Source organism: Scyliorhinus torazame, chromosome 7 (assembly GCF_047496885.1).
Source record: "Scyliorhinus torazame isolate Kashiwa2021f chromosome 7, sScyTor2.1, whole genome shotgun sequence".
In the NCBI taxonomy this organism is placed as follows: Eukaryota; Metazoa; Chordata; class Chondrichthyes; order Carcharhiniformes; family Scyliorhinidae; genus Scyliorhinus; species Scyliorhinus torazame.
In genome coordinates, this window is record NC_092713.1 from 95,421,988 (window position 1) to 95,448,504 (window position 26,517).

The 26,517-nt window shown below is 48.9% G+C and overlaps 1 protein-coding gene across 2 annotated transcripts in view; it reads left to right on the forward strand.

The window, feature by feature from the left end:
- The window catches only part of dnai4 (dynein axonemal intermediate chain 4), a 401,481-nt gene that overhangs the window by 315,950 nt on the left and 59,014 nt on the right, over nt 1-26,517 (forward strand). Inside the window, exon 16 of one of the 2 annotated variants that reach the window (XM_072511088.1) lies at nt 17,593-17,669. In XM_072511088.1, coding sequence (XP_072367189.1) covers nt 17,593-17,647 — 55 coding nt within the window. In that variant the 3' untranslated portion in view covers nt 17,648-17,669. Of the gene's footprint in view, nt 1-17,518; nt 17,670-26,517 lie in introns of both variants that reach the window. The other variant, XM_072511087.1, reaches the window with a different exon arrangement.

Here is a 26,517-nt window from a genome sequence, read left to right on the forward strand (position 1 = left end):
ATCATGGGGGATTTTAATCTACATGTCGATTGGTTTAACCAGGTCGGTCAAGGCAGCCTTGAGGAGGAGTTTATAGAATGTATCCACGATAGTTTCCTAGAACAGTATGTAATGGAACCTACGAGGGAACAAGCGGTCCTAGATCTGGTCCTGTGTAATGAGACAGGATTGATTCATGATCTCATAGTTAGGGATCGTCTCGGAAGGAGTAATCACAATATGGTGGAATTTAAAATACAGATGGAGGGTGAGAAGGTAAAATCAAACACTAGTGTTTTGTGCTTAAACAAAGGAGATTACAATGGGATGAGAGAAGAACTAGCTAAGGTAGACTGGGAGCAAAGAATTTATGGTGAAACAGTTGAGGAACAGTGGAGAACCTTCCAAGCGATTTTTCACGGTGTTCAGCAAAGGTTTATACCAACAAAAAGGAAGGACGGTTGAAAGAGGGAAAATCGACCATGGATAGCTAAGGAAATGAGGGAGAGTATCAAATTGAAGGAAAAAGCATACAAAGTGGCAAGATTAGTGGGAGACTCGAGGACTGGGAAATCTTTAGGGGGCAACAGAAAGCTACTAAAAATGCTGTAAAGAAGAGTAAGATAGATTATGAGAGTAAACTTGCTCAGAATATAAAAACAGATAGTAAAAGTTTCTACAAATATACAAAACAAAAAAAGAGTGGCCAAGGTAAATATTGTCCTTTAGAGGATGAGAAGGGAGATTTAATAATGGGAGATGAGGAAATGGCTGAGGAACTGAACAGGTTTTTTGGGTCAGTCTTCACAGTGGAAGACACAAATAACATGCCAGTGTCTGATAGAAATGAGGCTATGACAGGTGAGGACCTTGAGAGGATTGTTATCACTAAGGAGGTAGTAATGGACAAGCTAATGGGGCTTAAAGGTAGACAAGTCTCCTGGCCCTGATGGAATGCACCCCAGAGTGCTAAAAGAGATGGCTAGGGAAATTGCAAATGCACTGGTGATGATTTACAAAAATTCACTAGACTCTGGGGTGGTCCCGGCGGATTGGAAATTAGCAAACATGACACCACTGTTTAAAAAAGGAGGTAGGCAGAAAGCGGATAATTATAGGCCAGTGAGCTTAACTTCGGTAGTAGGGAAGATGTTGGAATCTATCATCAAGGAAGAAATAGCGAGGCATCTGGATGAAAATTGTCCCATTGGGCAGACGCAGCATGGGTTCATAAAGGGCAGGTCGTGCCTAACTAATTTAGTGGAATTTTTTGAAGACATTACCAGTGCGGTAGATAACGGGAAGCCAATGGATGTGGTATATCTGGATTTCCAGAAAGCCTTTGACAAGGTGCCACACAAAAGGTTGCTGCATAAGATAAAGATGCATGGCATTAAGGGGAAAGCAGTAGCATGGATAGAGGATTGGTTAATTAATAGAAAGCAAAGAGTGGGGATTAATGGGTGTTTCTCAGGTTGGCAATCAGTTGCTAGTGGTGTCCCTCAGGGATCAGTGTTGGGCCCACAATTGTTCACAATTTACATAGATGATTTGGAGTTGGGGACCAAGGGCAATGTGCCCAAGTTTGCAGACGACACTAAGATGAGTGGTAAAGCAAAAAGTGCAGAGGATACTGGACGTCTGCAGAGGGATTTGGATAGGCTAAGTGAATGGGCTAGGGTCTAGCAGATGGAATACAATGTTGACAAATGTGAGGTTATCCATTTTGGTAGCAATAACAGCAAAAGGGATTATTATTTAAATGATAAAATATTAAAACATGCTGCAGTGCAGAGAGACCTGGGTGTGCTAGTGCATGAGTTGCAACAAGTTGGTTTACAGGTGCAACAGGTGATTAAGAAGGCGAGTGGAATTTTGTCCTTCATTGCTAGAGTGATGGAGTTTAAGACTAGGGAGGATATGCTGTAATTGTATAAGGTCATTTCATTTCATTTCAGGTGTTAGTGAGGCCACACCTGGAGTATTGTGTTCAGTTTTGGTCTCCTTACTTGAGAAAGGATGTACTGGCACTGGAGGGTGTGCAGAGGAGATTCACTAGGTTAATCCCAGAGCTGAAGGGGTTGGATTACGAGGAGAGGTTGTGTAGACTGGGACTGTACTCGTTGGAATTTAGAAGGATGAGGGGGGATCTTATGGAAACATATAAAATTATGAAGGGAATAGATAGGATAGATGCGGGCAGGTTGTTTCCACTGGTGGGTGAAAGCAGAACTAGGGGGAATAGCCTCAAAATAAGGGGAAGTAGATTTAGGACTGAGTTTAGGAGGAACTTCTTCACCCAAAGGATTGTGAATCTATGGAATTCCTTGCCCAGTGAAGCAGTTGAGGCTCCTTCATTAATTGTTTTTAAGAGAAAAGATAGATAGTTCTTTGAAGAATAAAGGGATTAAGGGTTATGGTGTTCGGGCTGGAAAATGGAGCTGAGTCCACAAAAGATCAGCCATGATCTCATTGAAGGGCGGAGCAGGCTCGAGGGGCCAGATGGCCTACTCCTGCTCCTAATTCTTATGTTCTTATGTTCCACCGCTTTCCCTGTGGTCAACGGCTCAAACTCCGCCTGTAACCTCCCCCGCTCCCTCAGTGGCCCCTCGTCCGGGGCCTCCGAGTATCTCCTGTCCACCTGGAGTATCTCCTCCACTAATCTACCCCTCTCAGCCTGTTCCGCCTTTTCTCTGTGGGCCCGTATCGAGATTAATTCCCCTCTGACCACTGCCTTCAGAGCTTCCCAAACCATTGCTGTGGAGACCTCCCCCGTATAATTTGTTTCCAGGTAGTTCTGGATGGACTTGTTAACCCGCCCACAGATCGCTTCGTCCACCAGCAACCCCACATCCAGTCTCCATAGCGGGCGTTGCCCTCTCTCTACACTAACTCGTAGATCCACCCAATGCGGGGCTTGATCCGACACTGCGATTGCCGAGTACTCAGTATCCACCACCTCCGGTATTAGCGCCCTGCTCAGAACAAAAAAGTCGATGCGAGAGTATACCTTATGGACATGTGACAAAAAGTAAAACTCCTTCGCCCATGGCCATGCAAACCTCCATGGGTCTACTCCTCCCATCTGTTCCATAAACCCCTTCAATTCCTTTGCCGTAGCCGGCCTCCTCCCTGTCCTGGATTTTGGCTGGTCCAATTCCGGATCAATGACTGTGTTAAAGTCTCCTCCCATGATCAGGTTATGTGACTCTAAGTCTGGGATCTTACCTAAAACTCGCCTCATAAATTCCACATCGTCCCAATTTGGAGCATATATGTTCACAAGTACCTCCCGCACCCCCTCCAGCTTCCCACTCACCATTATGTACCCACCCTCCTTGTCTGACACGATTCTCCCTGCCTCGAATGCCACTCGTTTGTTGATAAAGATCGCTACCCCCCTGGTCTTTGAGTCCAGCCCTGAGTGGAATACCTGGCTGACCCACCCCTTTCTCAATCTTGTCTGGTCCATAGCCTTCAGGTGTGTCTCTTGCAGCATTGCCATGTGTGCCTTCAGCCCCCTCAAATGCGCAAACACGCGAGCCCTCTTGACCGGCCAATTCAGCCCTCTGACATTCCATGTAATCAGCCTGGTCGGGGGGGGGCTTCCAGCACCCTTTTTAGGCCAGCCTCTAGCTTGCGCCCTCTGCCTCCTCGAGCCCCCCCTCAGGCAGTCGCCGTTCCCGACCTCCCATTTGTCCCCTAGTAACAGTTCCTCCCCTGTCAGCAAGGCATCACCCCCCCCCCCCCCCCCCCATCTCCCTCCCCACCTAGCAACAACACTAGAAACCCAACCCCAAAGTCAAGCTCCAGCTTAACACCTGCTCACCCCCCCCCCACACTGCACTTCCGAGAGTCAACTGACCCATGCTCACTTGATAGCACCCGCCCCTGGCACCAAGCTGTCTGTCTCCCCATTGTTCTCTCCCCTCTCCCCCCACATGGGCAAAAATTTTAAAAACAAACCAATAAACAAACCTCAGAAAAAACAGTGAAGAAACAATCACTTTAGAAAAATAATCACCCAAAAAGCAGAACCAATCCCAAAGCCCATCCCCCCCCCCCTCTAACCAACTCACTGCAAGACAAAGTTACCTTTAGCCATCCAAACAGCCCCTTATTACACATGGCACTTCTTATATTTATACAACCCAGCACAACAAATCGCCGCCACAGTACTTCTCCAAGGCTTCAGTGTCTTTTAATTCGCCTCCAGCTTCTTTTCTTTAATAAAAGTCCATACTTCATCTGGTGTTTCAAAGTAGAAGTCCCGTTCCTCATGTGTGCCCCACAGACGGGCGGGGTACAGCATCGCAAACTTCACCCCCTTCTTAAAGAGGGCCGTTTTTGCCCGATTAAACCCAGCTCGCCACTTGACCAGATCCGCGCCCAGGTCCTGATAAATGCGCAGCTCACAGTTCTCCCATTTGCTGCTCTGTTCCTTCTTGGCCCACCGCAGAACGTGTTCCTTGTCCAGGAAACGATGAAAGTGTACCACCAAGGCCCTCGGCGACTCGTTCGGACGGGGCTTCTTCACGAGGGCTCTGTGCGCTCTATCCACTTCCAGGGGCCGAGGGAACGCCTCAGCCCCCATCAACCTCTCCAGCATGTCCGTCACATAAGTCCTCACATCTGATCCCTCACTGCCTTCAGTGAGGCCGACAATTCTAAGATTCTCCCTCCTGGACCTGTTCTCCAGGTCCTCCAGCTTCTCCTGCATTCTTTTCTGGCGGTCATTCATCATCTCCAGCTTGGTCTCCAGCACGGTTATGTACTCCTCATGCTCGGACACCTTTTTCTCCACCTCCTCATCGCTCTCCCGTGGGTCTCTTGATTCTGCACAACTTGATCAATAGAAGCCTTAATCGGGTCCAGCGTGTCCTTCAGCTTGGCGAAGCAATCTTCGATAAACCTTACCAGCTGCTCCATCGACCACTGTGCCATCTCCCCGCGGCCCTTGCTCTCCGCCATGCTTTCCCGTGTTACCAGCTCTGCTCGCGACTTCCTTATATGACTTTGTCTTCTCACACGGCCACTTCTGGTCTAATTCTCCATACACCGGAGGGGGATTTCTCCTTACTGTCTCACTCTACACCGATTTATCCCATAAAACTCCAAAAAAAACGGGGGGAAAAGGTCAAAAAATCCATCACAGGCGGGAGCTATCAAATGTGCGACCTACTCATCCATGGCCGCCACCGGAGGTCCCACCTTAACCCATTTTGCATTTTGTAATAAATGTACTCCTTCAGTATAACCTTACTGGTGCACCTCTATCCTAATTCCAGCCCCTTCTCCGGGCCATCTGCTAGACAGGCTAGCTCCATGAACTCATGGTTAGTGTATGCCCACTAATCACTAGTGAGGCTTATCCTTAGGGAGTAATCGGAGCTCCCATATCCTTCCTGTACACTACTCTCTGGTTGTCGCACCCATAGGTGACACTCTTATTGGGGTGTATCCATAGGATACCATCCTCACATTTGCCTGCATCTGGTGGGATGAACCATATATATCCAGGGTATCATAGGCTGATCTTCTGGTCTTCTTTCGATAGTGTGTCTGCAGCCTGAGGTTCCTGTGACCACTGTGAAGCGAGGAGTCCCACATAATATAGGACTATGTAATTTACTCTGCAGAAAAGATCAAGGTAGCATCTGCTGTCATTCAACAATACCCCTTCACTTTTTCCCTTTCTCTCCCCTCCAGAATGTTTTGTGATCTTCCAAATATCTTATGACTCACCCTTTTTTTCTCTATCCCGCTCACAATCTCCTGCCACTCATTCGAAGCTCGGAGCACAATCGCCAAGGGCTCATTCGCCAACACGAACAACAATATCGACAATGGGCATCCCTGCCTTGACCCGTTACACAGCTTAAACAAATTTGTCTCATTCATCCTCACTCGCCATGAGGGATGCGTACAATAGTCGTACAATAGTCGTACTCAAGCAACAAACTTCGGCCCAAACCCAAACCTCCCAAGGATCTCGAACAAGTACTGCCACTCCACCCGGTCAAAGGCCTCCTTCCCGTCCATTGATACGATCACCTCCAGCACGCTACCCCACAAAGGGGTCATAACCACATTCAATAATCCCCTGATAATACTAGACAGCTGCAGCATCTTCACAAACCCCATCTGGTCCTCGAAGACCACTTCCGGCACACACCCCTCCAATCGCCTCACGAACAGCTTGGCCAGCACTTTCACGTCAGTATTCAATAATGAGATTGGCCTGTAAGATCCACGCTCCATTGGATCCTTGTCCTTTTTTCGGGATCAACGAAATAGAGGCCTATGCCAATGTAGATGGCAACTCCCCCCCTTTCCAACGATTCATTGAACATGCTCAAAAGATGAGAAGCTAACTCTGCCGAAAACAGCTTATATAATTCTGCTTGCCGCTGCCTGGCCCTGGTGCCATCACCGACTGCATCATACTCACACATACCATTACCTTCTGCAGCCCCATTGGCTCCTTCAATACCTGGCACTTCCCTTCTTCAACCTCCGAGAACACCAACCCATCCAAGAATCGTCCCATGTCTGCCTCCTCCCTGTGGTGACATGACGTATATGCATATCTGAATATAAATGTATAAATGTATAAAACCATTTATCAATGTATGTCATTACGGATATGACCTCCTGCCAGTGGGTGTCACCAGACATGCATAACGTGACTGAGGCAACTCGGCAGTTGGTGGTAGTATGGATTGTAGGACAGTCGCACCTAGAGTAGCTCCATAGAGACTTGAATAACTTTGTTTGTATATAAATCTGTTAGTTATCGTCCTACATGTTTAACAATAAATAATCGTTCTGGTTGAACACATTCATGTTCTGTGTGTGTCTTCAACATCAGGGGAACCACGGAACACAACATTTCGCCCTAGGTTCAGCCCTATAGAGGCCCTGATAAAGGGCCTCAAACGCCTCAGTTATTCTCTCCATCATCAACTCCCCACCCCCCCGCTCCACATAGTTCTTAATTACCAATGCCAATATGTCACAAAACTTCTTATCCGCCAAAAGCGCAAATCCAACCACCAACAACCACTCTGTGCCCGACCCGTCCTAAACCTCACATCCAAATAATGCGGCGCATGGTCCGAAGTCACTATTGCTGCATACTCCAACCACCAACGGGATCGCCTTACCCATCACAAAAAAATGGAAACCGGAGCATACAGTATGAACATGTGAGAAGAAAAAATATTCCCTCTTTCCAGGGTGCCTAAACCTCCATGAGTCCCCCCCCCCCCCCCCCCCCCCCCCCCCCCCCCCCCCCCCCCCCCACTCTCTTGCCATCTCTGACCTAGCCATTGATTTGGGACTAGATCTATCCCCCTACATCACAGGGCTTTAATCCCCTTCAGATCCTTTGATCTGCAAGGCTTCTATTCACTTCCCAAGAATGATTTCACAAAGAAATAAGGATATGATATATCTTTTAACAATAATTTTACTGAAATATTAACATTTTATATCAAAATCATTACCAAAGACAACATGTACCCACACATTTATCAGAAAAAAATACAAGCAACAACAACCCCAAAAACAGAAATACCCTCCTGAACTATCCACCCTCACTCACCTTCCGTCCCCTTCCCCCCACTAACAACTAACAGTGACCAGAACTTTAAGGGCGTCACGGTGGCACAGTGGTTAGCACTGCTGCTTCACAGCGCCAGGGACCCAGGTTCAATTCCGGCCTTGGGTGACTGTCCGTGTGGAGTTAGCACGTTCTCCCCGTGTATGTGTGGGTTTCCTCCAGGTGCTCTGGTTTCCTCCCACAGTCAAAAGATGTGCAGGTTAGGGGGCGGCACAGTGGTTAGCACTGCTGCCTCAGCGCCATGGACCCGGGTTCAATTCCGGCCTCAGGCGACTGCCTGAGTGGAGTTTGCACTTTCTCCCTGTGTCTGCGTGGGTTTCTTTCGGGTGCTCAGGTTTCCTCCCACAGTCCAAAAATGTGCAGATTAGGTGGATTGGCCGTGCTAAATTGTCCCTTAGTGTCCAGGGATGTGTAGGTTAGGAGAAAGTGTTACAGGAATAGGGCGGGGAAGTGGGGTTGGGTGGAGTAATTTTTCAGAGGGTTGGTACAGCCTCGATGGGCCGAATGGCCTCCTTCTGCACTGTAGGGATTCTATGATCATAAAGAGCAAAATAAATGGCCACCATTTAGGATAGAACCCATTGATCGACTCCCTCACTGTGAACTTGACCATCTCGAGGTACAAAAATTCCATCAAATCACCTAGCCATGCTTCGACACTGGGTGGAGTCACTTGCTTTCAGCTCAGCAGAATCTGTCGCCAGGCCAACAGTGATGCGAATGCCAAAGCATCCGCACCTGCCCCCATCCTCACCTCTGGTTGGCCCAACAACCCATATACAATAACTAACGGATTAAGACAATTTTCAGGATTGCCGATATAGTGTGGAAAAAGGACCCCCACAATCCCACCTGCTTGGGACAGAATCAGAACATGTGCGTATGATGAACAGGCCCCCTCGAGCACTGCTCACACTTATCCTTGACCCCCTCAAACTGTCGACTCACCCTGGCCCTGGTAAGGTGCACCCTAAACACTACCTTTAGTTGGATGAACCTTGCGCAGGATGATGTAGCATTCACCCTTCGACGAGACACACTCCACACTTCCTCCTCCAAAATGGATCCTAGCTCCTCCTCCCACCTGGCCTTCACCTCATCCACCAAAACCTGATCTTCCTCCATGATCCGCCCATATATCCCAGATGTGCTGCCCTCCTCCGATCTCACATGCAAGAGTATCCTTTCCAGCAAGGTAGACAGTAGAGTCTCCAGGAAAGTCGAAAATACCCTCTAACAAAGTCCTTGTAATAACAGAACTTATCCGGTCCTCCAGCCCTGCTTTCTCCTTAAACTCTTCCCAGCTCGCAGACCGCCCGTCCAGAAACAAATCCTTCACCCTCTCCAGCCCCTTGTCTTTCCATCCCCTGAATGTAGCATCCAAGTAGTTTCTACTGATTGGGCCGACCTTGACACCGCCCTCAGCTTAAAATGCTGACCGAGCTGCTGCCGTATTTTAGCATGGAGACCACTACCGGATTCCCAGAATGTTTCACTGGCGAGGATGGCAGAGAAGGCACCAGGACCTCCAGACATGACCCCGACTCCACTGTACCCAACTAACTTCTTGATCCAAAGCCACCCCAACACCTTCTCCACATTAGCCGCCCAGTAATAGTACAATAAATTTGGCAGTGTCTTCCCCTCCGCCTGCCTTTTCCTCTGTAGGACCCCTGTCCAAATCTGAGGTGTTCTCCCCATCCATATAATTAAAAAATATATATTTTTTATTCATTCATGGGATGTGGGCGTCACTGGCTAGGCCAGCATTTATTGCCCAGCCCTATTTTACTTCAGAAGGTGGTGGTGAGTTGCCCTTTTGAAACGCTGGATGTAGGTACATCCAGTGTGCTGTTAGGGAGGGAGTTCCAGGATTTTTCCCCAGCGACAGTGAAGGAACGCCGATATATTTCCAAGTCAGGGTGGTGAGTGGCTTGGAGGGAACCACCAGGTGGTGGGGATCCCAGGTATATGCTGCTCTTGTCCTTCTAGATTGCCCTGGACTCCCTAACATGCAGTAAAAGGTTGCCTGTGTACAGGGATACCCTATGCTCTACTCAACCCCTCACAATTCCACTTCACTTCTCCTCTGCACTCTTTCAAGTGCTATCACATCCCTCCTTTAATGTGGATTCCAGAACTTCACACAATATTCCAGCTGTGGCCTAACCAGCATAACCTTCTCTTAAACTCTATGCCTCGGCTAATAAAGGCAAGTATACATATGCCTTCTTAACCACTGTATCCACCTGCTCTGATACCTTAATGGACTGGTGTACATATACTCCAAGGTCCCTATAATTCTCGGTGCTTCCCAGAGTCCTGTCGTTTATCAGGTCCTCCCTTGCCTTGTTTGTCCTGCCCAAGTGCATCACCGCAGACTTGTCCAGATTGAATTTCATTTGCCACTGATCAGCCCATCTGACAAGCCCGTCTATACCTCCCTGTAATCAAAGTCTATCCTTCTCACTATTTACCACCCCACCAATTTCCGTAACATCCACAAACTTACTAATCAACTCTCCTGCATTCACGTCTAAATCATTTATATAAACCACAAACAGCAAGAGCCCTAAGGAAATTTGGCATGTCCACATTGACTCTTACCAACTTTTACAGATGCACCATAGAAAGCATCCTATCGGGCTGCATCACAGCCTGGTATGGCAACTGCTCGGCCCAGGACCGCAAGAAACTTCAGAGAATCGTGAACACCGCCCAGTCCATCACACAAACCTGCCTCCCATCCATTGACTCCATCTACACGGGAAAGCGGGCAGCATAATCAAAGATCCCTCCCACCCGGCTTACTCATTCTTCCAACTTCTTCCATCGGGCAGGAGATACAGAAGTCTGAGAACACGCACGAACAGACTCAAAGACAGCTGCTTCCCCACTGTCACCAGACTCCTAAATGACCCTCTTATGGACTGACTTCATTAACACTACACCCTGTATGCTTCATCCGATGCCAGTGCTTATGTAGTTACATTGTATATGTTGTGTTGCCCTATTATGTATTTTCTTTTATTCCCTTTTCTTCTCATGTACTTAATGATCTGTTGAGCTGCTCGCAGAAAAATACTTTTCACTGTACCTCGGTACACGTGACAATAAACAAATCCAATCCTAACATTGATCCCTGCAGGACCCCTCTGGATACAAGGTTCCAGTCAGAAAAACACCCCTCGACCATCATCCTGCCACTCAGCCAATTCTGGATCCAATTTTCCAAATTTCCTTGGGTTCCATGGGCTCTTACCTTCGCAATCAGTCTCCCATGCGGGACCTTATCAAAAACTTTGCTGAAGTCCAAGTAGACTACGTTGAATGCACTTCCGTCATCTACACACCTGGTCACCTCTTCGAAAAATTCAATTAAATTGGTCGGACATGACCTCCCTTTAACAAAACCACGTGACTGTTCTCGATTAATCCCTGCCTCTCCAAATGCAGATTAATTCTGTCTTTCAGAATTGCTTCCAATAATTTCCCCACCACTGAGGTTAGACTGACTGGCCTGTAGTTTCCTGGTTTATCCCTTCCTCCCTTCTTAAATAATGGCACCACACTGACTATCCTCCAGTCCTCCGGCATCTCTTCTGTGGCCAGGGAGGAATTGAAATTATTGCCAGCACCCCTGATATTTCTGCCCTTGCCTCATTCAACAGCCTGGGATACATTTCATCTGGCCCAGGAGATTTGTCTACTATTAAGCCTGCTAGACCACTCAGATCCTCCTCTCTGTTTATGTTACTCTCTTAAATTTAAAAAATATATTTTAATGGTATCTTCTGTTTTTACAAAGTTGCACTTTATGTTTAATATTTACAGTGCATGTGGTTCTTATATACACATCTTCTACTCTACAGAAGGCCTTGGCAGCCAGGAGGTCCATGTCCAACCTCCATGTGGAGCGTTTGACCCGGCCCAACTCTAACCTCACATCCACATAATGCAGAGTGTGGTTGGAGATGACATTTGCGGAGTATTTGGGTGTATATCTTATGTACCGGCGAGAAGACAAGAATTCCCCCTCACCGGGGTGTAGGAACCTCCATGAGTCCACTGCCTCATCTGTTCCATAAATGTTCCCAATTTCCTAGCCATGCCTGAGTTTTACCCTATTCTGGGGTTTGCTCGGTCCGTCAACGGGTCCTGCATGCAGTTAAAGTCATCCCCCCCATTAACAGTCGGCGTGTGTCGATATTGGGGATTTCCGCCATGGTTTTTTTTAATGAAGTCTGTCGTCCCAGTTGGGCTTGTACACATATACCAGAACTACCGGTGCCCTGTCGAGGACACCGCTGACCATGACGTACCGTCCTCCTGGGTCCGTAACCGTCCTGGTCTCTGTAAACCTCATCCTCTTACTAATCAGTATGGCTACTCCCCTTGCCCTCTTCCCGTAGCATGAGTGGTATGTCTATCCCACCCAGCCCTTCCTTACCAGCAGTCGAGACTTCTCCCTCAGGTGTGTCTCCTGGAGGTAGATTATGTCAGCCTTCAGGCTCCTCAAGTGGGTGAAGACTCTAGGGACGGGATTCTACGACCCCCGCCGGGTCAGAGAATCGCCAGGGGGTGGCGTGAATCCCGCCTCCGCCGGCTGCCGAATTCTCCGGTGCTGGATTCGGCGGGTGCGGGAATCGCTCACAGCGGCCCCCCCGGCGATTCTCCGACCTGCGATAGGCTGAAGTCCAGCCCGTTCTATGCAGGTCCCCCCTGCGTAAATTGGACTAGGTCCCTTACCGGCGGGTGCTGGCGACGCGGGCAGGCTCTGGGGTCCTGGGGGGGGCGCGGGGCGATCTGGCCACGGGGGGTGCCCCCATGGTAGCCTGGCCCGTGATCGGGGCCCACTAATCCGCGGGCGGGCCTGTGCCGTGGGGGCACTCTTTTCCTACGTGCCGGCCGTGTGGTCCTCTGCGATGGCCGGCGCGAAGGTGACCACCCACTTCTGCGCATGCGCGGGGATGACGTCAGCAGCCACTGACGTTCCCGCGCATGCGCGGACCCGCGCCGGCCGGCGGAGTCCCTTCGGCCTCGGCTGGCGCAGCGCGAAAGGCCTTCCACACCGGCCGGCGGGGCGCAAACCACTCTGGCGCTGGCCTAACCCCTGAAGTTGCGGAGGATTCTGCACCTCTGGGGCGGCCCGACACCGGAGTGGTTCACGCCACTCCGTCCCGCCGGGACTCCCTGTCCCACCAGGTTTGGGAGAATCCCACCCTAGATCTTTTCACTGGACCGTTAAGTCCCCTTACATTCCTGGTGACTATCCTGATGGGGGGTTTCTAACGCCCCTATTCCTGCCGGATAAATCATACTTACTTGTGGATGCGCCCCTGCAATTCAGGGTTTCCCTTTGTTAGGGGGCTATCTAAAATAGCCACGTACATCATTCTCACCATGAGGTCGGACACCTGCACTCCGAGGTTTCCCTTTGTTTAGGGACCCTCCAAAGCGGCTGCTTGTGGCACCATCTTGATTCCTCAGCATGTCCCCTGCCACCAAAGCCAATCTTGCTCCCAACTCTTCTCCCCTATTCTGTCCCCTATCTGTTTTGTGTTCCCCCGTCCCTCTTGCTCCCCTCCCCCTCCCTGTCCCCCCCGCTGTGTTCCCCCTCCCTACCACTCTGTTTCACCCTCACATTTGGCCAGACGCTTCCTCTCCCCTGAGAAATGCGCCACGGCACCCCTTTACTACCTGTCTTCACATGCTAGCTCTCCCTGCTAGTACGGTGGATCCCCTCCCAGAGCTGGTTCAGCCCCTTGCCTGACTGCCTGCTTTCCCTTCTCTTCCCCCCTCACCTGCTTCCCTGTCCTTCGCTTTGTTCTCTCTGAACCCGGTCTCTTTGTTCATAACAAGGCAGTGCAGTCCCGAGCAAACACATAGTCCAGACTATAGTCTCTGGTTTCATCTCTTTTTTTCCCTCTGCAGTCCTCCCCTGACACGCTTTCTGTAGTACCCTCAATAACAACACGAGAGTGTGGAATGGTTGCAGTTCCTGCCGAGCGCGGTGAACGTTTCCACGTACCCGTCCAGCGTTTCCCCTGAGCACTGCCGGCAGGTAGAGAGCAGATGCCGTGCATGTACCTCATTTATGGGTTTGACTAAACACTTTTGCAGGATCTCGATCACCTCGTCATAAGTGGTCGCCTTCTTGATATTGGCGGAGATTCTATTGCTCACCCGGCCGTGGAGTAAGCACAGCTTGCGAGGCCCTTCGATGGGAGCTGCCGAGGATTCCAGGTAGGCCGCGAAGCAGCGGAGCCAGTACTTTAAAAATTCTTTGGCCTCCGGTGTCCGTGCTTCCAGATTGAGCTTTTCTGGCTTGTGACCGGCGTGCATCCTAACGTACTCTGCTTATTAAATTGTAGTACCCTCAATAACGACACGAGAGTGTGGAATGGTAAATGAAGGCTTTAATAAGCAGAGAACTAGCCAGCTACAGAGATGAGTACTCACTGAGTGCCGCCTACAGGGTGTCACCTTATATACGGCTCCCTGGTGGGCGGAGCCGGAGGCGGAGTCCCCCAGGGTTCCAAACCCAGTCTTAAAGGGGCATCACCTACATGGTGTTAAGGGTACAGTAACCATTCATCACACTTTCATCGCTGCCGAGCTTGGTCTCTGTCAATGTCGTTGCTTTGCACAAAGTCATTTGCCTCAGCCGGGGTGTTAAAATAGTATTCTTTACCCTGCTACGTAACCCAGAGTCTGGCCAGGAACAACATGCCAAACCGCACCCCTCTCTTGTAGATCGCCGATTTTACCCTGTTGAATTCAACCTTTTTTTTGCGCGGTCTGCACCAATGTCCTGGTAGACCGGGATTTTGTGTCCTTCCCACGAGCTCGCTTTCGTCTGCCTGGCCCATTTCAGGATCCTTACCCGGTCCTGGCACAGATGCAGCTTTGCTGTGATCTCTCTCGGCTGCTCCCCTGCTTTGGGCTTCGGCCGAAGCGACCTGTGTGTCCTGTCGAGTTCTGAGGGGTTGGGGAAACTGTCTCTGCCGACTAGGTTGCCCAGCATTTGGGTGATGTAGTCTGTTGGGTCTCGCCTCCAGCAGGTCAACAATCTAAATGCTCTTTTGCCGGGACCCATTCTCCTGGTCCTCGCCCTTCCCCTTCAAATACCCCTGGACCGCCACCAACCTTCACTTCTGCCTCCAGAGCCACAATCCTATCGCTCTGGTCATTCGAACCTTTTTCGAGGTCCAGGATTGTTTATTCCTGCACCTCCACTTTCTTTCCTAGGCCATCGATGGTGCGCTGGAGGGAGGCCACGCCTCCGTCACCACCTCCTTCACCACCACCTGGATCTCCATTTCTATTGCCTCCTTCATGGCGGCCAGATCCTTTTTTAGGAAGCTTCGCCACCCATCCCCTGGTGGGGAGGGGGTGGTTGTTGCTTGCGTCGGCGCCAATGCTCGGGTCGCCGGTCTTCTCCGCTCTTGGGCGGCCGGGTCTTCCACCTCACCTCGTGGATCCACCAGCTCGTCCACCTGTTGGTCGTGTCCTTTTCCGCCACTTCTGCCCTCTCATCTGCCCCTCGAGCTACCGTTCGCCGGCATCCTTTTCGCCACTGTGTATCTTTCTCTTTTGGAGTTCTTTCTGTTGGCTTTTCAGGCCAGATTTCTCTGAAATTAACTTTTTTGGTTCTAGTTTGGAGGAGAGCCACCTGATGTGCGTCAGCTCAGCACATCACCGTCATCGGAAGTGGCTACTATTTCCAATTTACATAAATGACTTGGATGAAGGGTCTGAATATATGGTTGCTACATTTGTTGATGACACAAAAGATAGGTAGGAAAGTAAGTTATGAAGAGGAGATAAGGGGCACAATCTTCTGCTCCAAAGTCTAACTTCATGGAGCGGGGGGGAGACAGGGAAGCCAGAGTGATTCCCGATGTGTGGGTCTCTTTAATTTTATCACAGTCCTTCTTCCTGATTTCTGTACCAACATCGTCCCTCTCACGAGTGAACGCCAACACAAACTATTCATTCAGAACCCTACCTACGTCCTCTGCTCCAACACAAATTACTACTGTGGTCCTTAATGGATCCTACTCTTTCCCTAGCTATCGTTTTACCCTTAATGTACTTGTAAAACAACTTGGGATTTTCCTTTATTTTATCTGCCAGTATTTTTTCATGTCCCCTTTTTGCTCACTGGATTTGTTGGTCCCACCCTTTTTCTTGATTGGAACATGTTGGCCCTGTACTCTCCCTATTTCTTTCTTGAATGCTGTTCTGTCACAGATTTAATTTAAAATGTCTGTTCCAGTCCACTCTGGCCAAATCATATCTGAAGCATAAAGAAATAACCTTCTTTATTATTAAATTTATATAATGCCTTTTACGTTTTTTAAACATCAGTTATTCTGAAGTATAACTTTTGTTAAGTAAATGAATATAACAGCAAGGTCCATCTCATCAGCATGTAGCTTAAGAGGGTTTTAAATCTCACATCCTAAAGTGTGACTCAGCATTTGATTTGAGATTTGGGAATGATTGTGTGGTGATATGCATCACTGTAAATACACAAGGGGTTAATGTAGATACACTAGGACTGAGTAAACACTAGAGGGACCACTAGAGACATCATGACATGCAGACATACAGTCAATGAACACATAGAATAGGACACGACCAATGGGCAGTCAAGACACCCAAAGGTGACACTACCACAAGGGGCCAACCCATATAAAAGGACAGGGCACACATGTTCTTTCTCTTTCCATAGGCGACACTTAGAGAGAATGACAGGGGCAGATCAGGAAACATCACACCCACCGCATGGCTTAGAGCAGACTGGTCAGTTAGACTGAGTTACTATAGCAAGATTAGCAGGAGAGTCGAACTCAAGTAGGAGAATTGTTAACTGTTCAGTAAATGTGTTAAACCTATCTCCAAGTCTGAACCTTCCTTTGTCAGAGCATACATCAAGGAAGCAGCTTATGCTACATGAAGAAGCATAACACAACAGATTGAACAGATCATAGAACATAGTAATCATAGAATTTACAGTGCAGAAGGAGACCATTCGGCCCATCGAGTCTGCACCGGCTCTTGGAAAGAGCACCCACGCCATCCCCATATCCCTATCCCCATAACCCAGTAACCCCACTAAGGACAATTTTTGGACACTAAGGGCAATTTAGCATGGCCAATCCACCTAACCTGCACATCTTTGGACTGTGGGAGGAAACCGGAGCACCCGGAGGAAACCCATGCACACACGGGGAGAACGTGCAGACTCCGCACAGACAATGACCCAAGCCGGGAATCGAACCTGGGACCCTGGAGCTGTGAAGCAATTGTGCTAACCACTATGCTACCGTGCTGCCCTTCATACACATACAGTGCAGAAGGAGGCCATTCAGCCCATCGAGTCTGCACCGACCCACTTAAGCCCTCACTTCCACCCTATCCCCGTAACCCCTCCTAACCAGAGACTTCACTGACTTTCATTCCTTTTAAAAAGGAATTTAGAGTACCCAATTCACTTTTTCCAATTAAGGGACAATTTAGCATGGCCAATCCACCTAGCCTGCACATTTTTGGGGGCGAAACCCACGTAAACACAAGGAGAATGTGCAAACTCAGCACGGACAGTGACCCAGAGCCGGAATCGAACTTGGGACCTCAGTGCCGTGAGGCAACAGGGCTAGCCCACTGTGCTATCGTTCTGCCCTACTGACATTCATTCTTGATTGTTCAACTTAGTCTGAATAGTGGGATTGAACTCAGTGATTAAAAACCCATGAAATACATGATCGGACTTACTTTGTAAAAAAAAACTGCAAAATTCTTATTCACATTTCAAAATGTATTCTTCTGTAGTAAACACAAATTTACCAGAGTAAATAATCAAATTATTCCTTCTTTTTCTTATTTTTCTATTACATCCTTTGGTAGATTGGATCCTGTTATTATCTGCCCAGCTAATGAAGGGTTAAGTTTTACTACTATACTTTTTGCTAAAAACACAGACTGCATTCTCGTTGGCGACAGCAATGGAGAGATCATCATATATCAGATCCATAATATGATCCATGAGGAAGATTCTGTAAGTTACCTTTTGGACACAGCACTTTACATCATCATATAAATTTCTGTAATATCTAATATTGATAGTGCCTCTGTCTTGTGCATATCTTTATCTTTGGTACGGAATATATCTTATGATTCGTTTATTGTTGATTTTCAACAAAAATGTTCCCATGTATTTAAATGCAATAGTCAAACTTGTCAATAGTAAGCACATTCTAGCTGATGCTTTCCATTGAAGATTGTATATCTAAGACATAGATCAGTGATTTTCTTGGCTGTCCCAATATTGGGACATTTGCAGGACCCGAGCTTGCGAGGGCAGGCAGTGGAACTGTGGAGAAATCCTCCCACCGGCGGTCCCTTAATTGACTACCACTGGGACCACCATAAAATTTTGGATGGTGGGCTGGATCTCTTCACTACTGGCCAAATCAGAGGGCCAGCATCTCTGCAACATTTGCAGTTCCACTGAGAGAGGTGATCACTGATAAGGCTGCAAGGAGAATGAGTGGGCACTTTATTTTAAAGTATTCTCACACTGGAGATAGCAATTGTTTTTCTCTGCCAGAAGAATAATACGTCCAGTGTAGCCTGGATCCCCTTTCCTGAGCCATGGATATGGATGATATGCTGTGGCTGTGCTCCCCAGACGACAACGTAATTTTCAAGGGCAAGCTCATCTCTGCTTCACGGCAAGCCCCATTCTAATATATTGAGCGACGATCCCTTGATTAGTATGAGGTAGAAATTCCATCTCTCTGAGAGGAAATGTAGCCTCCTGGAGTTGCTGGTCAATTGGATGCCAGAGGCTCTGCACCACACCAGGACCGGTGGGCATTCCTGCTATCGCAGGAAGCTGAGATGGAAGAGAAACAGTGGATGCCCCCCAAAGATAGGTAAGAGCAAGATTTTGCTTCGGCTGGCGAGGAGCATGGGGAGTCTGTTGGACAGGGCAGTGTCGGGCTGGACTTGGGAAAACAAAACTGAGGTGGGGAGCCTCCTAGTAGCCCAGTGGGCTTTCACCACCACCTTTTCACTGACTAACAGTTAGCAAGGCTAAACCTGCTGGGCTACACGTTGAGCACAAACTTCTCCTGCTGCCCTGTCCAACATGCTCATAACAGTGGCAGGGTGAGGCCCTTATTAGGCATTAATTTCAAACTAATGGACCTCCCCCACCTCTCATAAAATTGTGGCCTATGGCACAGCACCATAATTTACAGGTCCACCTGCCTGTTTTCCCACCCCCAGGTTGCATTTAAAATTAATTCATAGAGCCTCCTCGCAGCTGTTATCCTTCTCAACAGTGAGGTAGCTCATCTGCCACTAGTAAAATGTTGGTATTCTGGAAGAATGAACCTAAATTGCTTCTTTCATTGGCTAAATTAGCCATCTGCCTCCTGCGGACAGGCATTTGAAGATGGTTGAGACTAGACACTATGCTGAGGGACTCCTGCCACCGGTAAAATCCTTGCCACCTGGAACCCAGCAAAATCTCAGCCTTACTCTCACAGCAAAACATAAATCTAGGTAAAAGCAGCAATCTTAATTGTCACATGGATACAAAGAGCAAATGACATTAATATCTTGGTGATTCTGCATCCTTGCACTAACACTTGGTAATGTCAGGACAGAAGTATGAATCCCTTCAACTGGCACTCTCGTTGCATGTAGCTTTCTTGTTGGGAACCTGATATAATAGAATCACCCCAATAGTCTTTCTTTTCATTTCTCCATCTTGAGAATGGAGTAATGAAAAGATACAGAAGTGTGGATATGTTAGTGCTAATTCTAACTTTGGAGTGCAGGTGTTCAAACAGTCAATGAATCTTCTGACCACATCACCTCCTCCTGCTGGAAATGCTCTCCACATCCTGCTGGAAAGGTAGTGGTATAGTGGTATTGTTGTTGGCTGATAATCCAGAGACCCAGGATAATGATCTGGGGACCCAGTTTCAAATCCCACCATGGCAGGTGATTGAATTTAAACTCAATAAAATATCTGGAATTAAAAGTCTAAAAACCATTGTCGATTGTCATTAAAACTCATTGGTTCGTTAATGTCCTTTAGGAAGAAAATCTGCCATCTTTGCCTGGTCTGGCCTACATGTGGCTCCAGGCCCACAGCAATGTGGTTGATTCTTAAATGCCTCTGAAATGGCCAGCAAGCTGTATTCAACTGCTATGAAAACACAAAAAAGGAATGAAACCGGACGGACCACCCGGCATTGAACCAGGCACCGGAAATGACAATGGCAAACCCAGCCCTGCCGACCCTGCAAAGTCCATCCTCCTTACTAACATCTGGGGGCTTGTGCCAAAGTTGGAAGAGCTGTCTCACAACAGCCTGACATAGTTATACTCACAGAATCATACCTTGCAGACAATGTCCCAGACAGCACGATCACCATTCTTGGGTATGTCCTGTCTCACTGGCAGGAAAGCAGAGGTGGCGGCATAGCGGTATACAGTCGGGAGGGAGTTGCCCTGGGAGTCCTCAACATCGACTCTGGACCCCATGAAGTTCATTGGCTTCAGGTTAAACCTGGACAAGGAAATCTCCTGCTGATTACTACGGTAGCGGCCACCATCAACTGATGAATCAGTACTCCACCATGTTCAGCACCACTTGGAGGAAGCACTGAGGTTGCAGAATATTCTCTGGGTGGAGGACTTCAATGTCCATCACCAAGAGTGGCTCAGTAACACCACCACAGACCGAACTGGCCGGGTACTAAAGGACATAGCTGCTAGACTGGGACTGCAGCAGGTGGTGAGGGAACTAGCAGAAGGGGAAAGCATATTTGACCTCATTCTCACCAGTATTGCCTGCTGAAGATACATCTGTCCATGAGAGTATTTGGTAGAAGTGACCACAGCACAGTCCTTGTGAAGACAAAGTCCCATCTTCACAGTGAGGATACCCTCCATTGTGTTGTGTGGCACTACCACCATGCTAAAAAGGAAAGACTTCAAACAGATATAGCAACTCAAGACTGGGCAACCTTGAGGCGCTGTGGCCCATCAGCAGCAGCAGAATTGTATCTGCAACCACATAGCGTGGCATATCACCCACTCTACCATCACCACCAAGCCAGGGGATCAACCTTGGTTCAATGAAGAGTGCAGGAGAGCATGCCAGGAGCAACACAGGCATCCCGAAAAATGAGGTGTCAACCTGGTGAAGCTACAACACAGTATTACTTGTATGTCGAACAGCAAAATCAGCAAGTAATAGACAGAGCTAAGCGATTCCACAGTGAACACAGCAGATTTAAGCTCTGCAGTCCTGCCACATCCAGCATGAATTAAACAACTCACTGGAGGAGGAGGCTCTACAAATATCCCCATCCTCAATGATGGAGGACCCCAGCACATTTGCAGCCCAGGGGTTGGGTAGATGGTGGCCTCAGTTGGGAGGATGGAGGATGGCATGGGTGCTGGCATGTGGGGCAGGGTGGTGGTTCGGCTGTCCCCCGGGTGGGAGGGGCCGGGTTAGGGGAGGGGCCGAATTACAGGTGTGAGAGGGGGGCGGTTTAGTGCTAGGCGCACGGAGCAGCCAACTCACCCTGGCCGCGCTGAGAGGGTTGTGCAGTTTCTTCCTGCACTGCATGCCAGTCTGGACGACGTTGCCCACGGCGCTGACCACCTCACCCACCTGCGCCCAGCCACGGTGAACAGCAGCGCCTGGCAGCCTTCCTCCCGGGCCGGGGTATAGTGTCATCCTTCTCTTCTCCACGGCATCTAGGAGAGTGTCCAGCTCAGCTTCCCTCAACCGCCCCCTTCCAGCCATCTTGTTGATTGGGACGGTGAGGGTGGGGGAAGGACCGATTAAGTGCAGCTTAAGTGCGAGTGAGCATCATGAGTGCCAATCATGGACCCAGAGAATCCAGCACCGTTTTCCATGAAATTGATTGTGTTCCATGTGGCAATGGTGCTAGCCCATTAAACGGCGGCATGGTAGCACAGCGGTTAGCACTGTTTCTTCACAGCTCCAGAGTCCCAGGTTCAATTCTTGGCTTGGGTCACTCAGTGCGGAGTCTGCACGTTCTCCCCGTGTCTGCGTGGGTTTCCTCCGGGTGTCCCGGTTTCCTCCACAGTCCAAAGATGTTCAGGTTCGACGGATTTGGTCATTCTAAATTGCACTTTGTGTCCAAAAAGGTTAGGTGGGGTTACTGGGTTACGGGGATAGGGTGGAGGGGTGGGCTTAAGTAGGGTGCTCTTTCCAAGGGCTGGTGCAGATTTGATGGCCGAATGGCCTCCTTCTACACTGTAAATTCTATGATATATGTGCTGTGCCATTTACAACAATCTTCAGCTAGAAGTGCTGAGTGGATAATCCATCTCGGTCTCCACCGGGGGTCCCCAACATTACAGTTGTCAGTCTTCAGCCAAAACGATTCACTCCACATGATATCAAGAATCAGCTGAAGGCACTGGATACTGCAAAGGCTATGTGCCCTGACAATATCCTGGCAATAGTACTGAAGACTTTGTGCTCCAGAAATTGCTGCACCCCTAGCCAAGCTGTTCCAGTATAGCTACAAAATTGGCATCTACCCGGCAATGTGGAAAATTGCCCAGGTGTGTCCCATACACAAGAAACAGGACAAATCCAACCCAGCCAATTATCGTCCTATCAGTCTACTCTCCATCATCAGCAAAGTGATGGAAGGAGTCATCAGCAGTGCTATCAAGCGGCACTTACTCAGCAATAAATGTCATGATATGCAAACTTGCAGCTAATGAACACATAGAATAGGACATGACCAATGAGCAGTCAGGACACTCAGGGGTGGTATCTCACTATAAAAGGGGTGAGGCACTCACACCCCGTCTCTTTCCACAGACCTACAGAGTGAGACAGGGTGTATCCTCAGCAACACACCCCAGCACATGGCTTAGAGCAAGGCTGGTTGAGTTCGACTGAGTTACTACATTTAGATTAGCAGAGATCCAAACTCATTGAGAACTGTGCTAATAGTTCAATAAAACACATTGAACTCACTTCAAAGTCTGGAGCTACTTTTACTCAAAACTGCATCAAGTATCAGCTTGTGTTATTCCAAATGACATAACACAATATGATACCAGGAGTCTGTTCAATCGAGTTAGTTCAACTCAGCAAGATCCGTGACGACCAGCGAATGTATACCGGCACAACGGAAAAGATTCAGGCTCCTTACCAGCTCAGGACCTCCGGCAATCTCAGTGCCAACCGGCGGACATTCAAGTAGAAATTTCAGCTTTACGTCGAAGTATCAGACCTCAATGGTGCGTCTGATGCACGGAAGATAGCTCTTCTCACCACAGTGGGTGATCACGCCTTGGAAATATTCAACTCCTTTCACTTCACCGGAGACCAGGACAAGGCAAAGTTTCAGACCATCCTGGACAAGTTTGACAGCCACTGTGAAGTGGACACCAACAAAATCTTAGAGCGCTACATATTCGAGCAGCGATTGCAAGGTAAAGGTGAATCCTTCAACTCATATTTAACTAACCTTAGACTGCTAGCGCATTCCTGCAACTTTGGTGATATCACTGACTCCATGATCAGAGACCAAATCATTTTTGGAGTTCACTCTGATCCTCTGAGAGAGCAAAAGAACAAACAAAGAACAAAGAAATGTACAGCACAGGAACAGGCCCTTCGGCCCTCCAAGCCCGTGCCGACCATACTGCCCGACTAAGCTACAATCTTCTACACTTCCTGGGTCCGTATCCTTCTATTCCCATCCTATTCATATATTTGTCAAGATGCCCCTTAAATGTCCCTATCGTCCCTGCCTCCACTACCTCCTCCGGTAGTGAGTTCCAGGCACCCACTACCCTCTGCGTAAAAAACTTGCCTCGTACATCTACTCTAAACTTTGCCCCTCTCACCTTAAACCTATGCCCCCTAGTAATTGACCCCTCTACCCTGGGGAAAAGCCTCAGACTATCCACTCTGTCTATGCCCCTCATAATTTTGTATACCTCTATCAGGTCGCCCCTCAACCTCCTTCGTTCCAGTGAGAACAAACCGAGTTTATTCAATCGCTCCTCATAGCTTATGCCCTCCATACCAGGCAACATTCTGGTAAATCTCTTCTGCACCCTCTCTAAAGCCTCCACATCCTTCTGGTAGTGTGGCGACCAGAATTGAACACTATACTCCAAGTGTGGCCTAACTAAGGTTCTATACAGCTGCAACATGACTTGCCAATTCTTATACTCAATGCCCCGGCCAATGAAGGCAAGCATGCCGTATGCCTTCTTGACTACCTTCTCCACCTGTGTAGCCCCTTTCAGTGATCTGTGGACCTGTACTCCTAGATCTCTTTGACTTTCAATACTCTTGAGGGTTCTACCATTCACTGTATATTCCCTACCTGCATTAGCCCTTCCAAAATGCATTACCTCACATTTGTCCAGGTTAAACTCCATCTGCCATCTCTCCGCCCAAGTCTCCAGACAATCTAAATCCTGCTGTATCCTCAGACAGTCCTCATCGCTATCCGCAATTCCACCAACCTTTGTGTCGTCTGCAAACTTACTAATCAGACCAGTTACATTTTCCTCCAAATCATTTATATATACTACAAAGAGCAAAGGTCCCAGCACTGAAGATCAAGCATATGACCCTGCCAGTCACGATTGAAACATGCACAGTGCGTGAGCATGCTAAAAATCGCTATTCCCAGTACAAGATGGCAGAAAATGATAAACTAGTCTCCCACGAGGCGGCGAGTGTGCAGGCCATCTCCTGGATGCAGCGCCTCAACATGACGAAAGCGGCCATTTCGCGCGCTCTTCCTGGGCCCAACGCATTCGCGATGCGAACGGGATAACGAATGCGGCAAAAACCTGCACTGCGCAGGTGCAGACATCTGAGAACTGCACTGCGCATGTGCAACGACGCATGGAGCATCAAGATGCCGACGTCATGGCGTGTTCGAACTGTGGCGCCGCCCATTTAAAGAAACACTGCCCTGCAAGAGGCAGATGCTTTTTAAACTGCGGGAAGCCAGGCCACTATGCAGCCCTGTGCAGATCTGCACCACCAGTCAGGAGTCAGCGCTCCCAATTCCGACGACGGCACATCCGGAGTGTGCAACACGCCTACAGGATTCTGATCCCGGCAGTGCAACGGATCCAGACGATGAATGCCTGGACAACGCCTACCGTGTGGGCACTATTACAACGTATGCCACACCAGACGCATCGCAAGTCCGATCCATCCTAGCTGTGGACTCCAAGGACGAATGGCGAGCATTGATGAAGGTCAACGACTGCCCCATCCAGTTCAAGCTGGACACAGGTGCCTCTGCCAACCTCCTCTCACAGGCAGACTTCAGACGCATTAAGAAGCCCCCCACGGTCCATCCAGCTGCCTGCAAACTCCTGGATTACAACAGGAGTGCCCTCGCGGCACTGGGATCCTGCCACCTGCATGTATCCAACCGACACACACAAGCACAGTTATGCTTTGAAATTGTTAAGCCGGACAGGGCATCCCTACTAGGTGCGCACGCCTGCAAGCAGCTGAACCTCATTCAAAGGGTTTACACCACAACATCCTCCCATGTGGATCTTCAAGCTGGCATCGACGACATCCTCACCCAGTATCCAGATGTGTTCAATGGGATGGGCACGCTGCCTTATCGATACAAGATTCTGCTACGACCTGATGCCAAGCCAGTGGTCCACGCACCACGACGAGTCCCTGCTCCACTGAGAGAGCACTTGAAGGCACAGCTCAAGGATCTTCAGCAAAAAGGCATCATATCCAAGGTCACCGAACCGACTGACTCGATCAGCTCGATGGTGTGCGTAAAGAAGCCTTCGTGGACCTGCGCATCTGCATTGATCCCAAGGATCTCAAAAAGAATATCATGCGAGAACACTATCCCATCCCAACGCGGGAGGAACTCACGAGTGAGATGGCACACGCGCTCTTCTTCACCAAATTGGATGCATCACAGGAAGTTTGGCAAGTCCAGCTGGAAGAGTCCAGCAGAAGGCTCTGCACCTTCAACATGCCTTTTGGCAGATACTGCTACAATCGCATGCCATTTGGCATCATCCCGGCATCGGAGATATTCCATTGCATCATGAAGCAGATGATGGAAGGCATTGAAGGGATTTGTGTGTACGTGGACGACATCATCATGTGGTCCACGACCCCTGAAGAACATGTGTCCCATCTCCAGAAGGTATTCCGCCGTGTACATGCCAACGGCCTAAAGTTAAACAGGTCCAAATGTTGTTTTGGCACATCGACGCTCAAGTTTCTAGGCGACCAGATCTCACAGCATGGTGTGCGCCCCGACACAGACAAAATCAAGGCCATCGAGGCGATGAAGGTCCCTGAGGACAAAAAGGTGGTGCTGCACTTCTTGGGTATGGTCAATTTTCTGGGCAAGTTCATTCCAAACATGGCCACACACACCACGGCCCTACGCAACCTGGTAAAAAAGTCAACTGCCTTTGAGTGGAAGGCAGCACACCAGACAGAGTGGCTAGAGCTGAAAGCCAAGCTCACCACTGCACCAGTCCTGGCATTCTTCGATCCGGACCGGGAGACAAAGATATCCACAGATGCGAGCCAGGATGGCATCGGTGTGGTGTTGCTTCAACGAGATGACACATCATCCTGGGCACTAGTAGCCTACACATCAAGGGCGATGACGCCCACTGAAACCAGATATGCACAGATTGAGAAGGAGTGCTTGGGTCTTCTCACCGGCATCCTCAAATTTCATGATTATGTCTACGGCCTGCTGACATTCACTGTTGAGACGGATCATAGGTCTCTGGTCCATATCATCCACAAGGATCTGAACGACATGACGCCTCGGTTGCAGAGAATCCTGCTTAAA